At 40.3% G+C, this 17,448-nt stretch overlaps 1 protein-coding gene across 1 annotated transcript in view; it reads left to right on the top strand.

Annotated features, from left to right (window-relative positions):
- The first annotated feature begins 4,379 nt into the window (after positions 1 to 4,379).
- The window catches only part of LOC142098015 (UDP-glucuronosyltransferase 1A5-like), an 89,338-nt gene continuing 76,269 nt past the window's right edge, over positions 4,380 to 17,448 (top strand). Inside the window, exon 1 of the mRNA XM_075180426.1 lies at positions 4,380 to 5,249. Coding sequence (XP_075036527.1) covers positions 4,392 to 5,249 — 858 coding nt within the window. The 5' untranslated portion in view covers positions 4,380 to 4,391. The remainder of the gene's footprint in view (positions 5,250 to 17,448) is intronic.

Raw genomic sequence — 17,448 nt, 5'->3', positions numbered from 1 at the left:
GTTTCAAATCAGTATTTAGTAATGATATTGGGCGATAACTAGCACAAAGGCTAGGATCTTTACCCTCCTTCGGGATCACCACTATATTGGCTCTGGTGGTGGCGCTGTCAAACTTTTGGCCCTTGAGGATCGAGTTGAAAAGATCTAGGAGCATGGGAGAGAGGACAGGGAGCAACTTTTTGTAGTATATGGCAGTGAGACCATCCGGGCCCGGGGCGGAGGTATTTCTCAGAGATTTGACCGTAAGTTTCAATTCGTCAGCAGATATATCTTGACTAAGTGAGGTAGATTGCGATATGCTTAGCACTGGTAGACCACAAGTATTTAAGAATGTTTTAATACGAAATCTGAGGTCTCTAGGGGGGGAGCGTCAAGATTGAAGGTTGTACAGTTTGGAGTAAAATTCCTGGAACCGGTTAGCTATTTTTTGTGGATCAAATTGCTTACAGGAGGAGGCGTCTAGAATATGAATAATTCTGTTGCGGGTCCGTTTGTTACGTAAACTACGAGCCAAGAGGGCGTCAGCTTTATTTCCTTTCTCATAGAATCTTTGGCGGAGCCATTTCAGGGTGTTGGCTGCTTTGGTGGACAAAAGTTGCTGTAACTGAGCTTTTACAGCCAGGATTTTGAGGTAAGTTTTGCGTTTTGGGTAGCGTTGATGTTTCTTGGTGAGGGAGAGAAGCTCAGATTCGAAATCTTGTATCCGAGTTAAGTGAACTTTTTTCTGGGCTGATGACATGCTAATTAAGAGGCCTCGGATAGTGGCTTTATGAGCCTCCCATAAAACCGAGTGCGAGATATCCGGGGAGGAGTTGAAGTTCTTGAACTCCTCGATTGCCTGTGACACTTTCTGTAAGTTTTCCGGTTTGGTGACAAGGGTGTCGTGCATGCGCCAGGACCGATGAGGGCGGACTGCGGGAAGGATGTCGACATTAAGAGCGACCGCCGCGTGATCTGACCAGGTAACTGGGATTATATCCGAAGAGCGCAGGGTGGAGGTGGAAGATTTATCTGTGAGAATCATGTCAATGCGTGTATGGACGTTGTGAGGGACGGAGAAATGAGTGTATGCGCGAGCAGAAGAGTTCAAAACCCGCCAAGAGTCATAGAGATCATATAGCTTTATTAGGGAGCAGAGATGACGAGAGTCTCTAGAAGTCCGCAAGGTGGAGGGTGACGGAGGAGAGCGGTCTAGCTTTGAGTCCAATGTGACATTAAAGTCACCACCCAGAATGACGTGTCCCTTAGCTGATTGAAAAAGTTTAGCGAAGAAATCTGAAAAGAAGGATCCCTGTCCCACATTAGGAGCATAGAGAGTCGCTATGGTTATAGGCGTTTGGGAAATAGATCCAATCAGTATTGTATATCTGCCTTGGTCATCTGTTATTGTAGAGTGTACGGTTAATGGAACTGACTGATTGACTAGGATAGCAGTACCGCTAGTTTTGCGAGGGGAGGTGGAATAAAATGCGTGCGGAAAGGTTCTATTTGTAAGGCTTGGGTGCGAGTGTGTGAAATGTGTTTCCTGCAAGAGGACTATGTGAGCCTTCAGGCGTTTTAATTCTTGGAGCGCCATGGTGCGTTTCTGTGGGGAATTGAGACCGTTAACATTTAAAGATATTATCTTGATAGTCATGGTGGGTGTAGAGAAGGAAAGCTTAGTGAGGCTAGCCTGCAAGCTAGGCAAAGAGGGGGAATCAGAAAAGATGTTAGTAAGAAGGGGGAGGAAGGGGAAGGGAAGGGACCGGAGATGGGAGTCCCAGACTCCGGTTTAAACCTATGTGGAAGACACATCCTGTGTGTCAATGTTCGTGGGGGTCGTGACTGGCAGTCCAAGTGACAGTCAAGGACCAGAACCAGCTAACAAAGTTGTTCAGTTAGAAGGGGGGAAGTATGGTGAACCTTGGGGAAGGGATCGTGATCTGAGGGGGCATTTTGGGAGTGATGCCATGTCTAGGGGGGGGCCCAAGACCTATATCCCGAAGCTCCATACAGACAATGGCATATCATTTGAACTGGCATAAAATCATGTCTAATATAATAAAGTGAGATCTGGGGGGGACATCCATAGAAGCGGGCAACATCGCAAAAGTGGATTAACGACTATATACAACTGGGGAGGGTCTCTCGTCAGGTCAGGGAGAGATTAAATGTGTGCGTTTTAGAGGTTCAGGGTTTGTATAGGGGGAAGTCTGAGAATCGAGTGGACATAACGACAGTAACATGTTTTAAATCAACAGCATCTAAGAGGACTAACAACATCTCTAGAATAGTGAACATATCTAAAGGCAGTTATTGGGTAACAATAACCTATCTAGTATACCCTTGTCGAAATAGTGTAACTTAGGGAGGACTCACTGTGCAAACATGATCTCCAAATAACACCACTGTGACGGTCTATTAAACAGACATTTTACAAAAGAGAAAGCATTATGCGAAATATCAAACAAGAGTTATTGGAAACAATGGTATTAGGGTGTGTTAACTAACAGAGTCATAACCTTGTCAAAGTAGTGTAAGTTGGGATGGGCCCACCTGAAATGCATAGGTCAGTCACAGAGTAAACCACCCTGTAGAACTATTGAGTAAGAAGATAATCACTGGCTGGAAGTGACAAGGAACAACAAACATATATGAATAATAAAAAACAAAAAAACCCCCCAAAAAACAGTTACATGAGTACTATTAAGTCGAGTCCTCTGAGGATAGTCCGGGATCTAGATCGGCGCTGATCTGGGGGTCCGAAGAACCTGTAGTGGAAAGCAGAGAGAGGGAGAGAAAAAAGAAAACAGGGAAAAAAAAAACAGCGATGCATTTTTTAAGTTACTGCCTGCTTCATTTTTTGCGTTCAATACAAGCGATTTAATTACAATCAATGAACAGTCCTCCATAAGCCTCCCCGAACACTCGTTAACCACTGCATGTCATTTGTAACCTGGGGAGGCACATTTACCCCTAGAAAATCTAGCCCAATGCTGATTAGCCTAGGGTACCACATTGCAGGTTTCCCTGCCATAGTACCACCAACTCTGGGTACCATATCCTAGTGCTGGTGGAACTGGTAATTTCAGGGAAACCCTATATTTTTTGTGTATGCTTTCTTTTTTTTTGGGGGGGGGGGGCGCTCATTTTTATTTATTTACTCTTCTTTATAACAAAATGCAAGGTCCATACTGATGATCCTCATCTTGCAACAGGGGGTAAGCAGTCACAGCATATTTGCCTCCTAGAGGAGTAGCTGCTTCCTCCTCAAAATAGTACATAATGAGTGTTAACACCTATGCCTGTCAGGATCTGCCTGCAAGCTTATGCATTACATGCTGCTTTGCCTGGCAGCTCCTGCCTTTTCTCCTTATTGTATTGCAGCAGTACCTCTGATTACCAGAGGTGCTGCTATTGTGCCTATCTTGTTTGCATTAGGGGTTAACTTGTTCACTAATTATCCCATGGACCTGGGTGTGTTCTCATTTCTCCTATGAATACCTGTCTCCCCCAGCATTCATTGCTGGTTATTGATGTTACACTCTGTGGTCACTTCCTCCTGCTGTGTTCCTGCGTTTATGCTGCTTGAGATCTCTACTTACATTCTGCTGACCTGTTTCATCTGTGAACCTGGTATTTACCTCTGCATTTCCCTGTACTCCTGTTTACCTGCAACTGCTGTATACCTGGCAATTACTGCAAGCTCATTAGTACATAATCTGTTCAGACTCTTCAGCAATAAACTTGAATGTTTTTTCACCTTATTTATGGCTCCTTGGCTGTATTCCTGCATTGGTTCGTGACAATGCCTATCCCTGCTTGCCCCTTCCCTCCCCAATTTTGTGGGGAAATGCTCGCATACTGATATGTAAATCTTCATTTGCATTTGTGCAGTAAGTAAAAGCGCATTTTGCACTTCTGCATCGATCTTAGGTTTGACTCTACATGACCCTCCCTTATGGTCAAATGCTAGAGGACACCCAGTGTAAAGTCTTAAGGTGGACAATGCCTCTAAGAACTTATTTTACATTATTTGATAAATATTCATATTATGTAACACAAATTTCAACTTTTGGGAGCAATACTAAAAGGTTTTTAGTAAACTATAATCTGTAAATTTTAATTACAGGTAATTGCAAAAGGGAAACATGATTGTGCATTTTAGCAAATTCATCAGTTTAAGTTTTTGTTCTTGTTCATAGTAATATGCACTTCTGTCCATAAATATATTTTAAGAAACTTCTTTTATTTTTTGTATTGTGAAAATGGCAAGTATACAAATCAAACAGCAGGTTAATCAGCAACATTGTTCTGACAAAGGACATACACCAGATAAAGATAAGTTTTCCAGGTTATTAGGACAACAAATAAATCTGAATTCTCAGTATCCTATCTGATCATCTGCAGAGATGCTGCTGCCGATTTCATCTAGTTCTGCTCTCCTCTTTGTCTTTATAGGAATTATAAGCCAAGCTAATGGGGGTAAGCTGCTGGTTGTCCCTATGGATGGCAGTCACTGGCTCAGTATGCGTCCTGTGGCAGAGAGACTGACTCAAAATGGGCATCAAGTTGTTGTAGTAATGCCTGATAGCAGCTTATCTATGAGTGGATCTAAACTATACACTATGAAGACCTTCTCTGTCCCATTCAACAGCCAAGAGATAACTGCACTATTAGAGAAATTTGGAAGCAATCACTTTACACTTCCCTCATATTTCCCCTGGGTTGGTATTAAAATGCTTGACGAGATGATGAAAATATTAGATGTGTACCACACAATGTGTGAGAGCTTACTACTCAATCAGGAATTCATTCAGAATCTTCGGGATGAGAGGTTTGACGCTGTGCTCACTGATCCATTTTTTCTATGTGGAATGTTACTAGCAGAACATCTTGATTTGCCAAATGTGAATTTCTTAAGAGGGTTGCCCTGTTCTTATGATTATCAAAGTGCTCAATGTGGAATCCCACTGTCCTATGTGCCCAGATTATTTAGTAAGAACTCTGACAAGATGATCTTTATTGAACGTCTGAAGAACCTATTTTTCAAAATGCTTGAACCCTATTATTGTGGAATCGCTTATTTACGAATGGAGCGGCTGGGCTCCGAGATCCTAAAAAAAAAGGTTACGACTGTGCAGCTCCTCAGCAGAACATCTATCTGGCTCCTGAGATATGATTTTGTCTTTGAGTATCCAAGACCAATGATGCCAAATATGGTTTTTATTGGCGGCATCAACTGTGGCCTAAAGAAGTCTCTGCCCAAAGTAAGAATCACCTAAATGTTTAGTATGTAATAAAATATGTGTGTTGACTTTTTTTCCCTTTTATGGTTTATGTTAGCTGGGAACTTTTACAAATGTGTACGGATAAAACTACTCGACTAAAAAAAGTAATTTTTGTCCAAATTGGGAAATAATGCTGTTTAGATGCACAATACTTTTTTTAAAAATTACTTCCATAAAGCTGCTGCACTACATTTTTGTTTGTGATAGATTCCAATAGATTGGCAAGTAATTAGCAGTGTTTTTTTTCAACCATTAGGCTAGCGACACAAGACTAATTTGTTCGATTAGTATATAGATGGCAAAGTGCTTCTGTGACTGCTTAAAGATTTTCACACTCCTATCCAAAATTCTTCTTTAGTCACTATTTTTGTGTATTAATTATTAATTTTTAGTTAGTAATTCACAAAATAATGTTTAATATCTTTTAATATTGTGATCACCACAATACTAATAGGTAAATATTGAGTTGTAAACCTAATAATAATATTGGTATCCTATAGTATGGAAATGTACAGTAAATGAATGACTTAAGTGTATAATACTGAATAAAAAAACTAGTATTCAGATACAAAATACTATGGTAAAAATTCATAGCATAATAAAAATATGAAAGTATCCAAAGAGCATAAATAAAGCAATTATATCAGGAAAATAATTGTTCATAACTTGGTGATTTGTAAAATGGATTGCAATAACATAATAAGTAAGGATGAGCGCGCTCGGATTTCTGAAATCCGAGCCCACCCGAACGTTGCGGATCCGAGTCGGATCCGAGACAGATCTGGGTATTGGCGCCAAATTCAAAAGTGAAACTGAGGCTCTGACTCATAATCCCGTTGTCGGATCTCGCGATACTCGGATCCTATAAATTCCCCGCTAGTCGCCGCCATCTTCACTCGGGCATTGATCAGGGTAGAGGGAGGGTGTGTTAGGTGGTCCTCTGTGCTGTTTAGTTCTGTGCTGTTTAGTTCTGTGCTGTTTAGTGCTGTGCTGTTTAGTGCTGTGCTGTGCTGTGCTGTGCTGTGCTGTGCTGTGCTGTGCTGTGCTGTGTTCTGCAGTATCAGTCCAGTGGTGCTGTGTGCTGTGCTCTGTCCTTCTGAGGTCAGTGGTGCTGCTGGGTCCTGTGCTGTGTCCTGTTCAGTCCAGTGGTGCTGTGTCCTGTGCTCTGTGCTTCTAAGGGCATAGTTATTTCCCCAATATTCCCCTGTGTTTAAAAAAATAAAAAAATTTTTTTTTTATAAAATACCAAAAACTACTTTAATATTTTTTAATTACCACAAAATTTTCACAACCAATCCTGCAGTATAAGCCCATTGGTACTGCAATATTACCAAGTTCACACATTCAGCAGTAAAAGTCCAGTGGTACTGCAATATTACAAAGTTTACACATTCTGCAGTATCAGTCCAGTGGTGCTGTGTCCTGTGCTCTGTCCTGCTGAGTTCCGTAGTGCTGCTGGGTCCTGTGCCGTGTCCTGTTCAGTCCAGTGGTGCTGTGTCCTGTGCTCTGTGCTTCTAAGGGCATAGTTATTTCCCCATTATTCCCAAGTTTGTAAAAAATAAAAAAAAAGTAAAAAAAAATAAAAAATTAAAAAAAAAAAAAAATATATAATAATTATAACCAAATTTGCAAAACCAATCCAGCATTATAAGTCCATTGGTACTGCAATATTACCAAGTTCACACATTCAGCAGTAAAAGTCCAGTGGTACTGCAATATTACAAAGTTTACACATTCTGCAGTATCAGTCCAGTGGTGCTGTGTCCTGTGCTCTGTCCTGCTGAGTTCCGTAGTGCTGCTGGGTCCTGTGCCGTGTCCTGTTCAGTCCAGTGGTGCTGTGTCCTGTGCTCTGTGCTTCTAAGGGCATAGTTATTTCCCCATTATTCCCAAGTTTGTAAAAAATAAAAAAAAAGTAAAAAAAAATAAAAAATTTAAAAAAAAAAAAAATATATAATAATTATAACCAAATTTGCAAAACCAATCCAGCATTATAAGTCCATTGGTACTGCAATATTACCAAGTTCACACATTCTGCAGTATCTTGTGCTACATATAATGGAGAGCAAAAATTTGGAGGATAAAGTAGGGAAAGATCAAGACCCACTTCCTCCTAATGCTGAAGCTGCTGCCACTAGTCATGACATAGACGATGAAATGCCATCAACGTCGTCTGGCAAGCACGATGCCCAATCTCCTAGTACAGGGCATGTAAAATCCAAAAAGCCCAAGTTCTCAAAAAACAGCAAAAAAAGAAACTTAAAATCATCTGAGGAGAAACGTAAAGTTGGCAATATGCCAATTACGACAAGTAGTGGCAAGGAACGGCTTAGGCCCTGTCCCGTGTTCATGACTAGTGGTCCAACTTCACCCAAGGATCAAAGCCCTCCTCCCCCCCCCTACAAAAAATTTAAGAGAGTTATGCTGTCAGCAACAACAACAAAACAGCAAAGAACTCTGCCTTCTAAACAGATGACATCACAAATCCCCAAGGCGAGTCCAAGGGTGTTGTTGGTTGTGAACCCTGACCTTCCCATCACTGTACGGGAAGAGGTGACTCCATCCAGCATTTGCAGCACGCCCTCTGCATATGCTGGAAGGATCACCCACAGTCCAGTTACAGATTTGGCTAATGAAGGTGTGAATGTTGTGCACTGGGAGGAGGATATTGATGTAGCTGGCGCTGAGGAGGATGTTGATGATTATGATGCAGACAGATACCAAATTGCATTTCTCAATTTCTATTTATATTCTAGATTATATAACGGCTGAAAAGTTTTCTGTTTTACTCCTAGTGGAGAGGGGATCTGATGCAGACAGATACCAAACTGCCTTTGTCCATTTCTTTGTATATTTGAATTGCTAGTTCTACAGTCTATGCAGGCTGCTTTATTTATATTCAACTACAAGTGTAGGGCGGGGGGGGGGGCATAGATAGCCACCAAAGTAACGTGGTCCATTTAATTTCACTTTCTAGCTCCACAGTCTGTGCAGCCTGCTTTTTTTTTATCTTCAAAGTATTTATATTTACAAGCCTTGCAATCTAAATTAACTAGAGGTAGTGACGTGGTAGAACTCCAAAAGGCAGTTTGGAAGCCCCTGTACAAACTGGCTCTATTTTTTAACTGAGTTGTCCCCCCTCCAGTGTGTACTCGGAAAGAGTTTTTAGTGCAGCGGGGAACCTGGTCAGTGAGCGGCGAAGGAGGTTGCTTCCTCACAACGTTGAAAAAATGATGTTTATAAAAATGAATAATCAATTCCTCAATGAAGTACAGCACTGCCCTCCAGATACTACAGAGGGACCTGTGGTTGTGGAGTCCAGCGGGGACGAATTGATAATGTGTGATGAGGAGGAAGTAGACACTGTAAGGGGAGAGGAATCAGAGGTTGAGGATGAGGACGACATCTTGCCTCAGTAGAGCCTGTTTAGTCTGTACAGGGAGAGATGAATAGCTTTTTTGGTGTGGGGGCCCAAACAAACCAATCATTTCAGTCAAAGTTGTTTGGTAGGCCCTGTCGCTGAAATGATTGGTTTGTTAAAGTGTGCATGTCCTATTTCAACAGCAGACCTCTCAACTGCAGCTCATCCCTCCTCTGCGGGGATAATGTCTCCTGTGCTCTGACACGTCACTCTGTGTACTCTCAGCCTCAGGATCTGACACTACAGCTACCATGCCTCTTGTAGCAGCCCTCACTCCAGGGCCTCTTCCATGTGCAGTGTCCCCCTCTCTCTTGGGTTCACTATAGTGGCATGGAGTTCTCCCCCTCATCCAGGGCACACATTCCTTGCCCTGGCTCAGTCACCACGCTCAGACTTCCAGGCAATGCTGGGGGAGCCTGGGAGCTTCCACCCCAGGTCCCCAGCTACAACTCTCCTCTCCTGTGTCTTCTCTCTCTTTCTGACACTTGAAAGATCGTGCCTTTAAATGAAAAAGTCAGTCTTGATTGCACGACTATGTGCAAGTGCAACAGGGACATTTTTTTGGGTTTACAAAGTCAAACAGTAACACTACGACCCTGTCTGTCTGGGGTCTGTCAATGACGAATTGTCTGGAGCATGTTTTGAGGAGGTATTGTGGCCCCGGTATCAAATTGGGTACCGGGGCCACCCCACTATGCAGTCCAGATACTTGTTTGGTGGAATTCCGACACGTGGAGGGTTTTTTAATTATATTGTGGCCTCGGTACCAAATTGTGTACCGGGGCCACCACACTACGCAGTCAAGATACTTGTTTGGTGGAATTCAGACCAGTTGAGGGTTTTATTATTATATTGTGTGGACCACTCTATCTATACCACACTACAACTCTATACCACTCTATTTCCTACTTTAATTCTATTTAATTCTATTTCCTACTTTAATTCTATTACTAATTAATTACCATAAAGAGGAACCAAAAAAACCAATTTTACCAAAAGTATAATATGACTTAGACTTACAAACACTACACTTGAAAGATCGTGCCTTTAAATGAAAAAGTCAGTCTTGATTGCACGACTATGTGCAAGTGCAACAGGGACATTTTTTTGGGTTTACAAAGTCAAACAATAACACTACGACCCTGTCTGTCTGGGGTCTGTCAATGACGAATTGTCTGGAGCATGTTTTGAGGAGGTATTGTGGCCCCGGTATCAAATTGGGTACCGGGGCCACCCCACTATGCAGTCCAGATACTTGTTTGGTGGAATTCCGACACGTGGAGGGTTTTTTAATTATATTGTGGCCTCGGTACCAAATTGTGTACCGGGGCCACCACACTACGCAGTCAAGATACTTGTTTGGTGGAATTCAGACCAGTTGAGGGTTTTATTATTATATTGTGTGGACCACTCTATCTATACCACACTACAACTCTATACCACTCTATTTCCTACTTTAATTCTATTTAATTCTATTTCCTACTTTAATTCTATTACTAATTAATTAACATAAAGAGGAACCAAAAAAACCAATTTTACCAAAAGTATAATATGACTTAGACTTACAAACACTACACTTGAAAGATCGTGCCTTTAAATGAAAAAGTAAGTCTTCATTGCACGACTATGTGCAACAGGGACAGTTTTTTTCTTTACAAAGTCAACTAATAACACTTGGACCCTGTCTGTCTTTAACATACTTAATGGGATCTCAATGACGAATTGTCTGTAGCATGTTTGGAGGAGGTATTGTGGCCCCGGTATCAAGTTGGGTACCGGGGCCACCCCACTACGCAGTCCAGATACTTGTTTGGTGGAATTCTGACACGTGGAGGGTGTATTTATTTTATTGTGGCCCCGGTATCAAGTTGGGTACCGGGGCCACCCCACTACGCAGTCCAGATACTTGTTTGGTGGAATTCTGACACGTGGAGGGTGTATTTATTTTATTGTGGCCCCGGTATCAAGTTGGGTACCGGGGCCACCCCACTACGCAGTCCAGATACTTGTTTGGTGGAATTCTGACACGTGGAGGGTGTATTTATTTTATTGTGGCCCCGGTATCAAGTTGGGTACCAGGGCCACCCCACTACGCAGTCCAGATACTTGTTTGGTGGAATTCTGACACGTGGAGGGTGTATTTATTTTATTGTGGCCCCGGTATCAAGTTGGGTACCGGGGCCACCCCACTACGCAGTCCAGATACTTGTTTGGTGGAATTCTGACACGTGGAGGGTGTATTTATTTTATTGTGGCCCCGGTATCAAGTTGGGTACCGGGGCCACCCCACTACGCAGTCCAGATACTTGTTTGGTGGAATTCTGACACGTGGAGGGTGTATTTATTTTATTGTGGCCCCGGTACCAAATTGTGTACCGGGGCCACCACACTACGCAGTCAAGATAGATAGATGCGTATCATAGATAAAGTACATTCAGTGGTGTGGGGCAAATTGAAAAATATTCAAAATGCACTGACATTATCAAAAACAAGAGGTTGTCACACGCTAAAACTCCAACATGTATATGATGGAGAGGATGGAGGAGCAGCCGTATGTGTAGTGTAATGCAGACCTGTTGAAGGTTTTTTATATATTTTATTGTGGTGCCCAGTGCCCACTCCTCTACGCAGTCCAGGTACATTTATTGGTGCGAATCAAACAAGTTGATGGTTTTCTTATTATATATATTGTGGTGACCCACTCCTCTACGCAGTCCAGGTACATTTATTGGTGCGAATCAAACAAGTTGATGGTTTTCTTATTATATATATTGTGGTGACCCACTCCTCTACGCAGTCCAGGTACATTTATTGGTGCGATTCATAAAAGTTCAGGGTTTTTAATAGATATTGTGGTGACCCACTCCTCTACGCAGTCCAGGTACATTTATTGGTGCGAATCATAAAAGTTCAGGGTTTTTAATATATCTTGTGGTGACCCACTCCTCTACGCAGTCCAGGTACAATTATTGGTGCGAATCATAAAAGTTCAGGGTTTTTAAGATATTGTGGTGACCCACTCCTCTACGCAGTCCAGGTACAATTATTGGTGCGAATCATAAAAGTTCAGGGTTTTTAAGATATTGTGGTGACCCACTCCTCTACGCAGTCCAGGTACAATTATTGGTGCGAATCATAAAAGTTCAGGGTTTTTAAGATATTGTGGTGACCCACTCCTCTACGCAGTCCAGGTACAATTATTGGTGCGAATCATAAAAGTTCAGGGTTTTTAATATATATTGTGGTGACCCACTCCTCTACGCAGTCCAGAAAGATACCTTGTTGCAACGTTTTGGACTAATAACTATATTGTGAGGTGTTCAGAATACACTGTAAATTAGTGGAAATGCTTGTTATTGAATGTTATTGAGGTTAATAATAGCCTAGGAGTGAAAATAAGCCCAAAAACTTGATTTTTAAACTTTTTATGTTTTTTTCAAAAAAAATCCGAATCCAATACCTTAAATCCGAACCGAGACCTTTCGTCAAGTGTTTTGCGAGACAAATCCGAACCTCAAAAATAACGAAAATCCGGATCCAAAACACAAAACACGAGACCTCAAAAGTCGCCGGTGCACATCCCTAATAATAAGTAGCAGGATAATAGAGAGCTATTATTGATTACTAGATGGTGTCAAATTAATTGATTACAGTCACATAATGATATATTGTAGCTAAAACATAATAGATCAGTTTACCCTAAAGATGACACAGTTCTGTAAGGGAAACTGACTGCCAGTGAATTGTGACCTACAAACATGTTTTCTGTAATTATATTATATGAGATCTTTGCACGGTTATGTTTGTGGATAAGGCTCTCTTCTCTTTTCTCTGGACCCTGTTATCAATCATGAATAGGGACATTTCATGGCAGATTAATTATATAACTTAAAGGCACTATTTCACTTTCTGGACACTATTTTTCTTGGCACTACAATTTTGTTTTGCATATGACATTTTTATTTGTTTGCATACATACTGCATTCATTTTTGCGGGACTATTTTTATAATCATGGCAACAAATACATATTTTTTGGGCATAATTATGTTGCCTTTGAATAGTTCCACTAGATACAATTCTGACTTAATATGTTTTTGATATAATCAAAATATAATTAAGCTATGCTAATACATTTATTGGACATCATCTATCAATCAATAGCAGGAAATTAGTTTAAGCTCACCGGAATATTTAAAGGGAGTATAGGCATGTGCTTGTAAATGAAACTTATTTAGGATAAGGTATTAAGAACAGGAGTATAATGTATCTTCAAATAGAGTGAATGTGAACTGTATTAGGCGTACAGAAATTTAAACATGCATATGGTTGGCAAGCGGGTAAAGACTTTATTCAGCATGCAAAAACACATAAATATCGAAGTACATCAGAGTCATAAATATACTGTATTAGGCATACAGAAATAGTAATACATATGTTGATAATCTCAATATTCACAAAAATCAATGATTGAAATCTGATACATACATATGCTAAATTGCTGATTTGGTTGCTGACAGTATCATCATCATCACCATTTATTTATATAGCACCACTGATTCCACAGCGCTGTACAGAGAACTCATTCACATCATTTCCTGCCCTATTAGAGCTTACAGTCTAAATTCCCTAACATACACACACAGACAGAAAGAGAGAGGCAGAGAGAGACTAGGGTCAATTTTGATAGCAGACAATTAACCTATTAGTATGTTTTTGGAGTGTGGGAGGAAACCGGCGTACCCGGAGGAAACCCACGCAAACACGGGGAGATCATACAAACTCCACACAGATAAGGCCATGGTTGGGAATTTAACTCATGACCCCAGCACTGTGAGGCAGAAGTGCTAACCACTAGGCCACTGTGCTGCCCCCAGTATGCGACTCACTACTGCCAATAGAGATGCCAGTAACTCGGTTTTAAGGTGAATATATGTGAGGGTTTGTACATTAACCTCAACAAAGTCTTTTATGTTAGTGACAGGCTTATAGAGTCTTAACACAGTAGCTTTGCTGGTGGGAGCAGGTTGATTATGAGTTCAAGACTGTAAGTATAGAGTGCTCTGTGGTTTCGTAACCGGTAACGTGGAAGCGCTATAAGTCCATATCGTGAGGCTAGTTGAAGCAGGAAAATAAGTGATATGTCTTACCAGCTGGTGCTGGGGTGGAGATTTGTTCCACGATGGGTACTTGGTAGAGTAAAGTCGTCGTGTCTGATGGAAAAATCTCTGCTAGATAGAAGTCGGCAGTATACAGACAAAGCTCTTAAAATCTGCTGTTGTGAACGAAGTCTCCAATGCGGATAGGGGTAGGATGGGACTGGTCCACAAAGAAGAATAGAAGGGTCAGGTAAGTATAGTAGCCCTTAAGGGAAATGCAGGTACCTACATGTTTCGCTTTACAGGCTACCTCAGGGATCAGTGCAGTGTACTAAGCACAAGAGGAGAAGCTCTTTTGAAGTCCATGGCTGTGGGTGTGTGTAAAAGAACCCACGTTTATGCCTTAATTGCGCACACTGTCTTGTATTCTGTTCCTGGATGCGTTTGTTACATAACTACACGCTTTACACTTTCCCTCTTATGACACGACTACTTCAGTCCTTTATATCTAATTTACTGTATCTCACAGAGTTCTATATATAATAATATCTCCTGCATCAAGGCATTATAAATTCATAATGTAACATAGATATATATGTATGAAATAGGATCAATAATATAATATAATTTCAATAACATAATCTTACACATGGTACATATAATAGATAACAATCTATGTGTAGGTACAGTAACTTGTTAATTTCTTGTTAATTTCTTGCTAATTGTGTATTTCTTAATCATGTGGATGAGTGTATATATGTGTATGTATCTCAGAATTCATTACCATTCCCATGTTCACTGCATTATCTCCACCTTACATATAGTGATCCAAAATATATATATCACTATTCCAATACATATAATCTAGTGCTCACAATAAAACTTATTTTACAGCCAAATCTTGCCAATACAACATCACAGCTTAATAAAATGTCCCTGCGCAAAGGCACTACTTAAAAGGTCGACCTCATACCATGCATTGTTGAGGAAACATGCTAACAGCATGTGGCTCTCTGATGGCCCTTTTTCTAATTGCCTGGTTTACACCACTGAAGATATGTGGCTATAAAACAATGCAACCTTTATAACTATAGAAACAAGCCTAGTCCTTAACTTATTAAACTATACAACCAGTATTAGCAATATTCTTATTAAACCTCCAATCATACATTATTATACAATACTTGCAAGTCCACCACAAATATTTCATAATATATTAGACATTACACATTGTCCACTAATCTCCCTTTGGTCTCACAGGGGGAGGGGATGTCTACAAACAAACCAACAGTTTTCTAACATTTACTAACAATTAATACAAATATTTACTACGTTCTATCAATACTATCTTTCCCACTAACATTCACTACAATTTCATTACAAACTATGTGCAAAGTCACTACTTATATCTCTTTAGAACAATATCTCTAAAGCACACTTACATTTATTAGGCCCAGGAGTTAATTCTAACTTCTGCAAACCAACTAAAATGCATTTACAGAGTCCCACAATTGTACAGCATTGCAGGATTTAATTCTAATATCTGCAAACCAAAACCAACCACAATGTATTTATAATGTTACAATATCATAGTCACACACATTTCTACAATCCAAAGACAATTCCAATCTAACACCACATCATTGCTGACCAATTTATGTGATCTTTCCAAGAAACCAGTCCTCCATGTTGCCCTAACTCAGTACCACCCTATTTGAGTCTTCTCCTTCCCTTTAGCATTCAAGCCCTGATGAGCAGGGCCCTCTTTCCTTGTTTTCTCCTTCTACTATTCCATCACTCATGTACTACTAGGCCTGTTTCCCTAGCCCTGTTTTCTTGAGCCCAGGCTTACTGCATGTTGGACATTACCATCACGTTCACTCCCTGTCCCATAAATAACTTTATCTGCATTACCAAGTTATATGTGTATTATCTTTTTAGTTAGTAGATGTCTGGTTTTTGCATTATTTTGTTTTTAATGTATTATGTAAGGTGCTATGGATCCTTGCTATCTTTCTATTGTGTACTACTGTACATGTCAGGTATGGCGCAGCAGACCATTTGTTAAAGATAAAATAATAATAATAATACTTTTTTAAAGATTTTGGTATAAATACAGTGTTAAGTATTTCCTCTGAAGAAATCACCCGGCAGGTGAAGAAACGCGTCTGGTGACTTGCATACCGCACTGAGCCGCTGGATATTATTGCCCCTTGACCGGGTTACCTTTCACACTGAATCCCTGGAGGTTGTCTTCACTTTGGTTTGTGCCACTGTCATCCGTTTGGTGTTTCGCTTGTGTCAGCCGCCATCTATGCCTTCATTTGGACTGAAAATCTTTGGCTAAAGGCGTCACTATTAGCTCTACGGAGCTTCACCATATCATGAGGTGTGTGCGCATCCAGACCTTAACACAGGACTGAACATTGACCAGGTCTGTATTGCGCTAACTGCTGAGGCAGTGAAGTGACCTTGTTTCTTTCAAAGAGTGTTTCTGCATTTGCCATTTATGACAGACATCTACCTCCGGGATCTATGTGTTATTATCACTGAAGTGATGTTTATTGCATCAACGGTACCATTCATCGTGTGATTAATAGTGTGGCCACACTTATACATCGTTTACTGCTTCACTTCAGGCTTTTATACCAGGTCATTACCAGGTCATTGGACATTGTTATTTCCATTGCGGGACTTACAGTTTGTCACCTATTACTGAGTGACTGAGTAGATTATATATTATTTGCATTACATGTTTTTTATCAATGCTACGGATTCATCCGATTTTTATTTATCTGTTTAGTCCTTCATTCACTGGCCAGTGAGGATTTTTCATTCATGGTTTGTTTTTAATAAAGTGTTATATACCACCACACGGTTCTATTTTATGTATTATTCGTGTTCATCAGTTATCAGCACTGTTGTTTGTTGAGTTGTATTTCAGAAAAAATGCCTGTTTTGGATGTTTTGTTTAAATTTGTGTGACATCACATCTGCTCTCTAAAATGACCGTGTGGTATCTTATATATTGGGGAAATAATGTATCTCACCTTAAAGTATAAATTGAAAGCAGAGTGCAATCTATATGATACATTTTTTGGAAAATAAATAATGACTATTTTCTATAGAAAATTAATTTTTCACATTTAACGCATTGGAGTAAATAAAGAGAGAGAGGTTAAAGCCATGAATGAAAGATACCGGTGTCTGAAACAGGAGGAAAAGGGCCTGCTAGAGACTCAACTCTGTAAGTCTACTGCTTACATTTTTGTACTTTCCATTCATTTTATGTTATTTTGTTGGTACAGGTATGCACACTTCTACTTTCTATAAAACATAAATAAGAAAAAATTAGGGGGGGAGGGTGTTATATTAAAAATTGCAAGTTAATGCTGAAAAGAAAAATAAATAGATTTATTAAATGTTGCAGGAGGTAATGTACAAGATAATAATTTAAGGTCTTGTACCCACCAGTGTTTAATAACGTTTCAAAGCTAGTATGGTCTGTGTAAACGAAGATACCAATGGAACCCATTGTTTCCAATGTCACCACAGCCATTTGCATATCTACATGAGGCTGGGCACATTGCCTTTGTTTTGCATTTTTTATGATACTGCTTGCTTCTTTTTGTGCGTTCTACACAAACGATTTAATTACGGTCA

The sequence above is a fragment of the Mixophyes fleayi genome, chromosome 7, assembly GCF_038048845.1.
Source record: "Mixophyes fleayi isolate aMixFle1 chromosome 7, aMixFle1.hap1, whole genome shotgun sequence".
NCBI classification, from domain to species: Eukaryota; Metazoa; Chordata; class Amphibia; order Anura; family Limnodynastidae; genus Mixophyes; species Mixophyes fleayi.
This window is presented reverse-complemented; position numbering and strand designations above follow the sequence as displayed.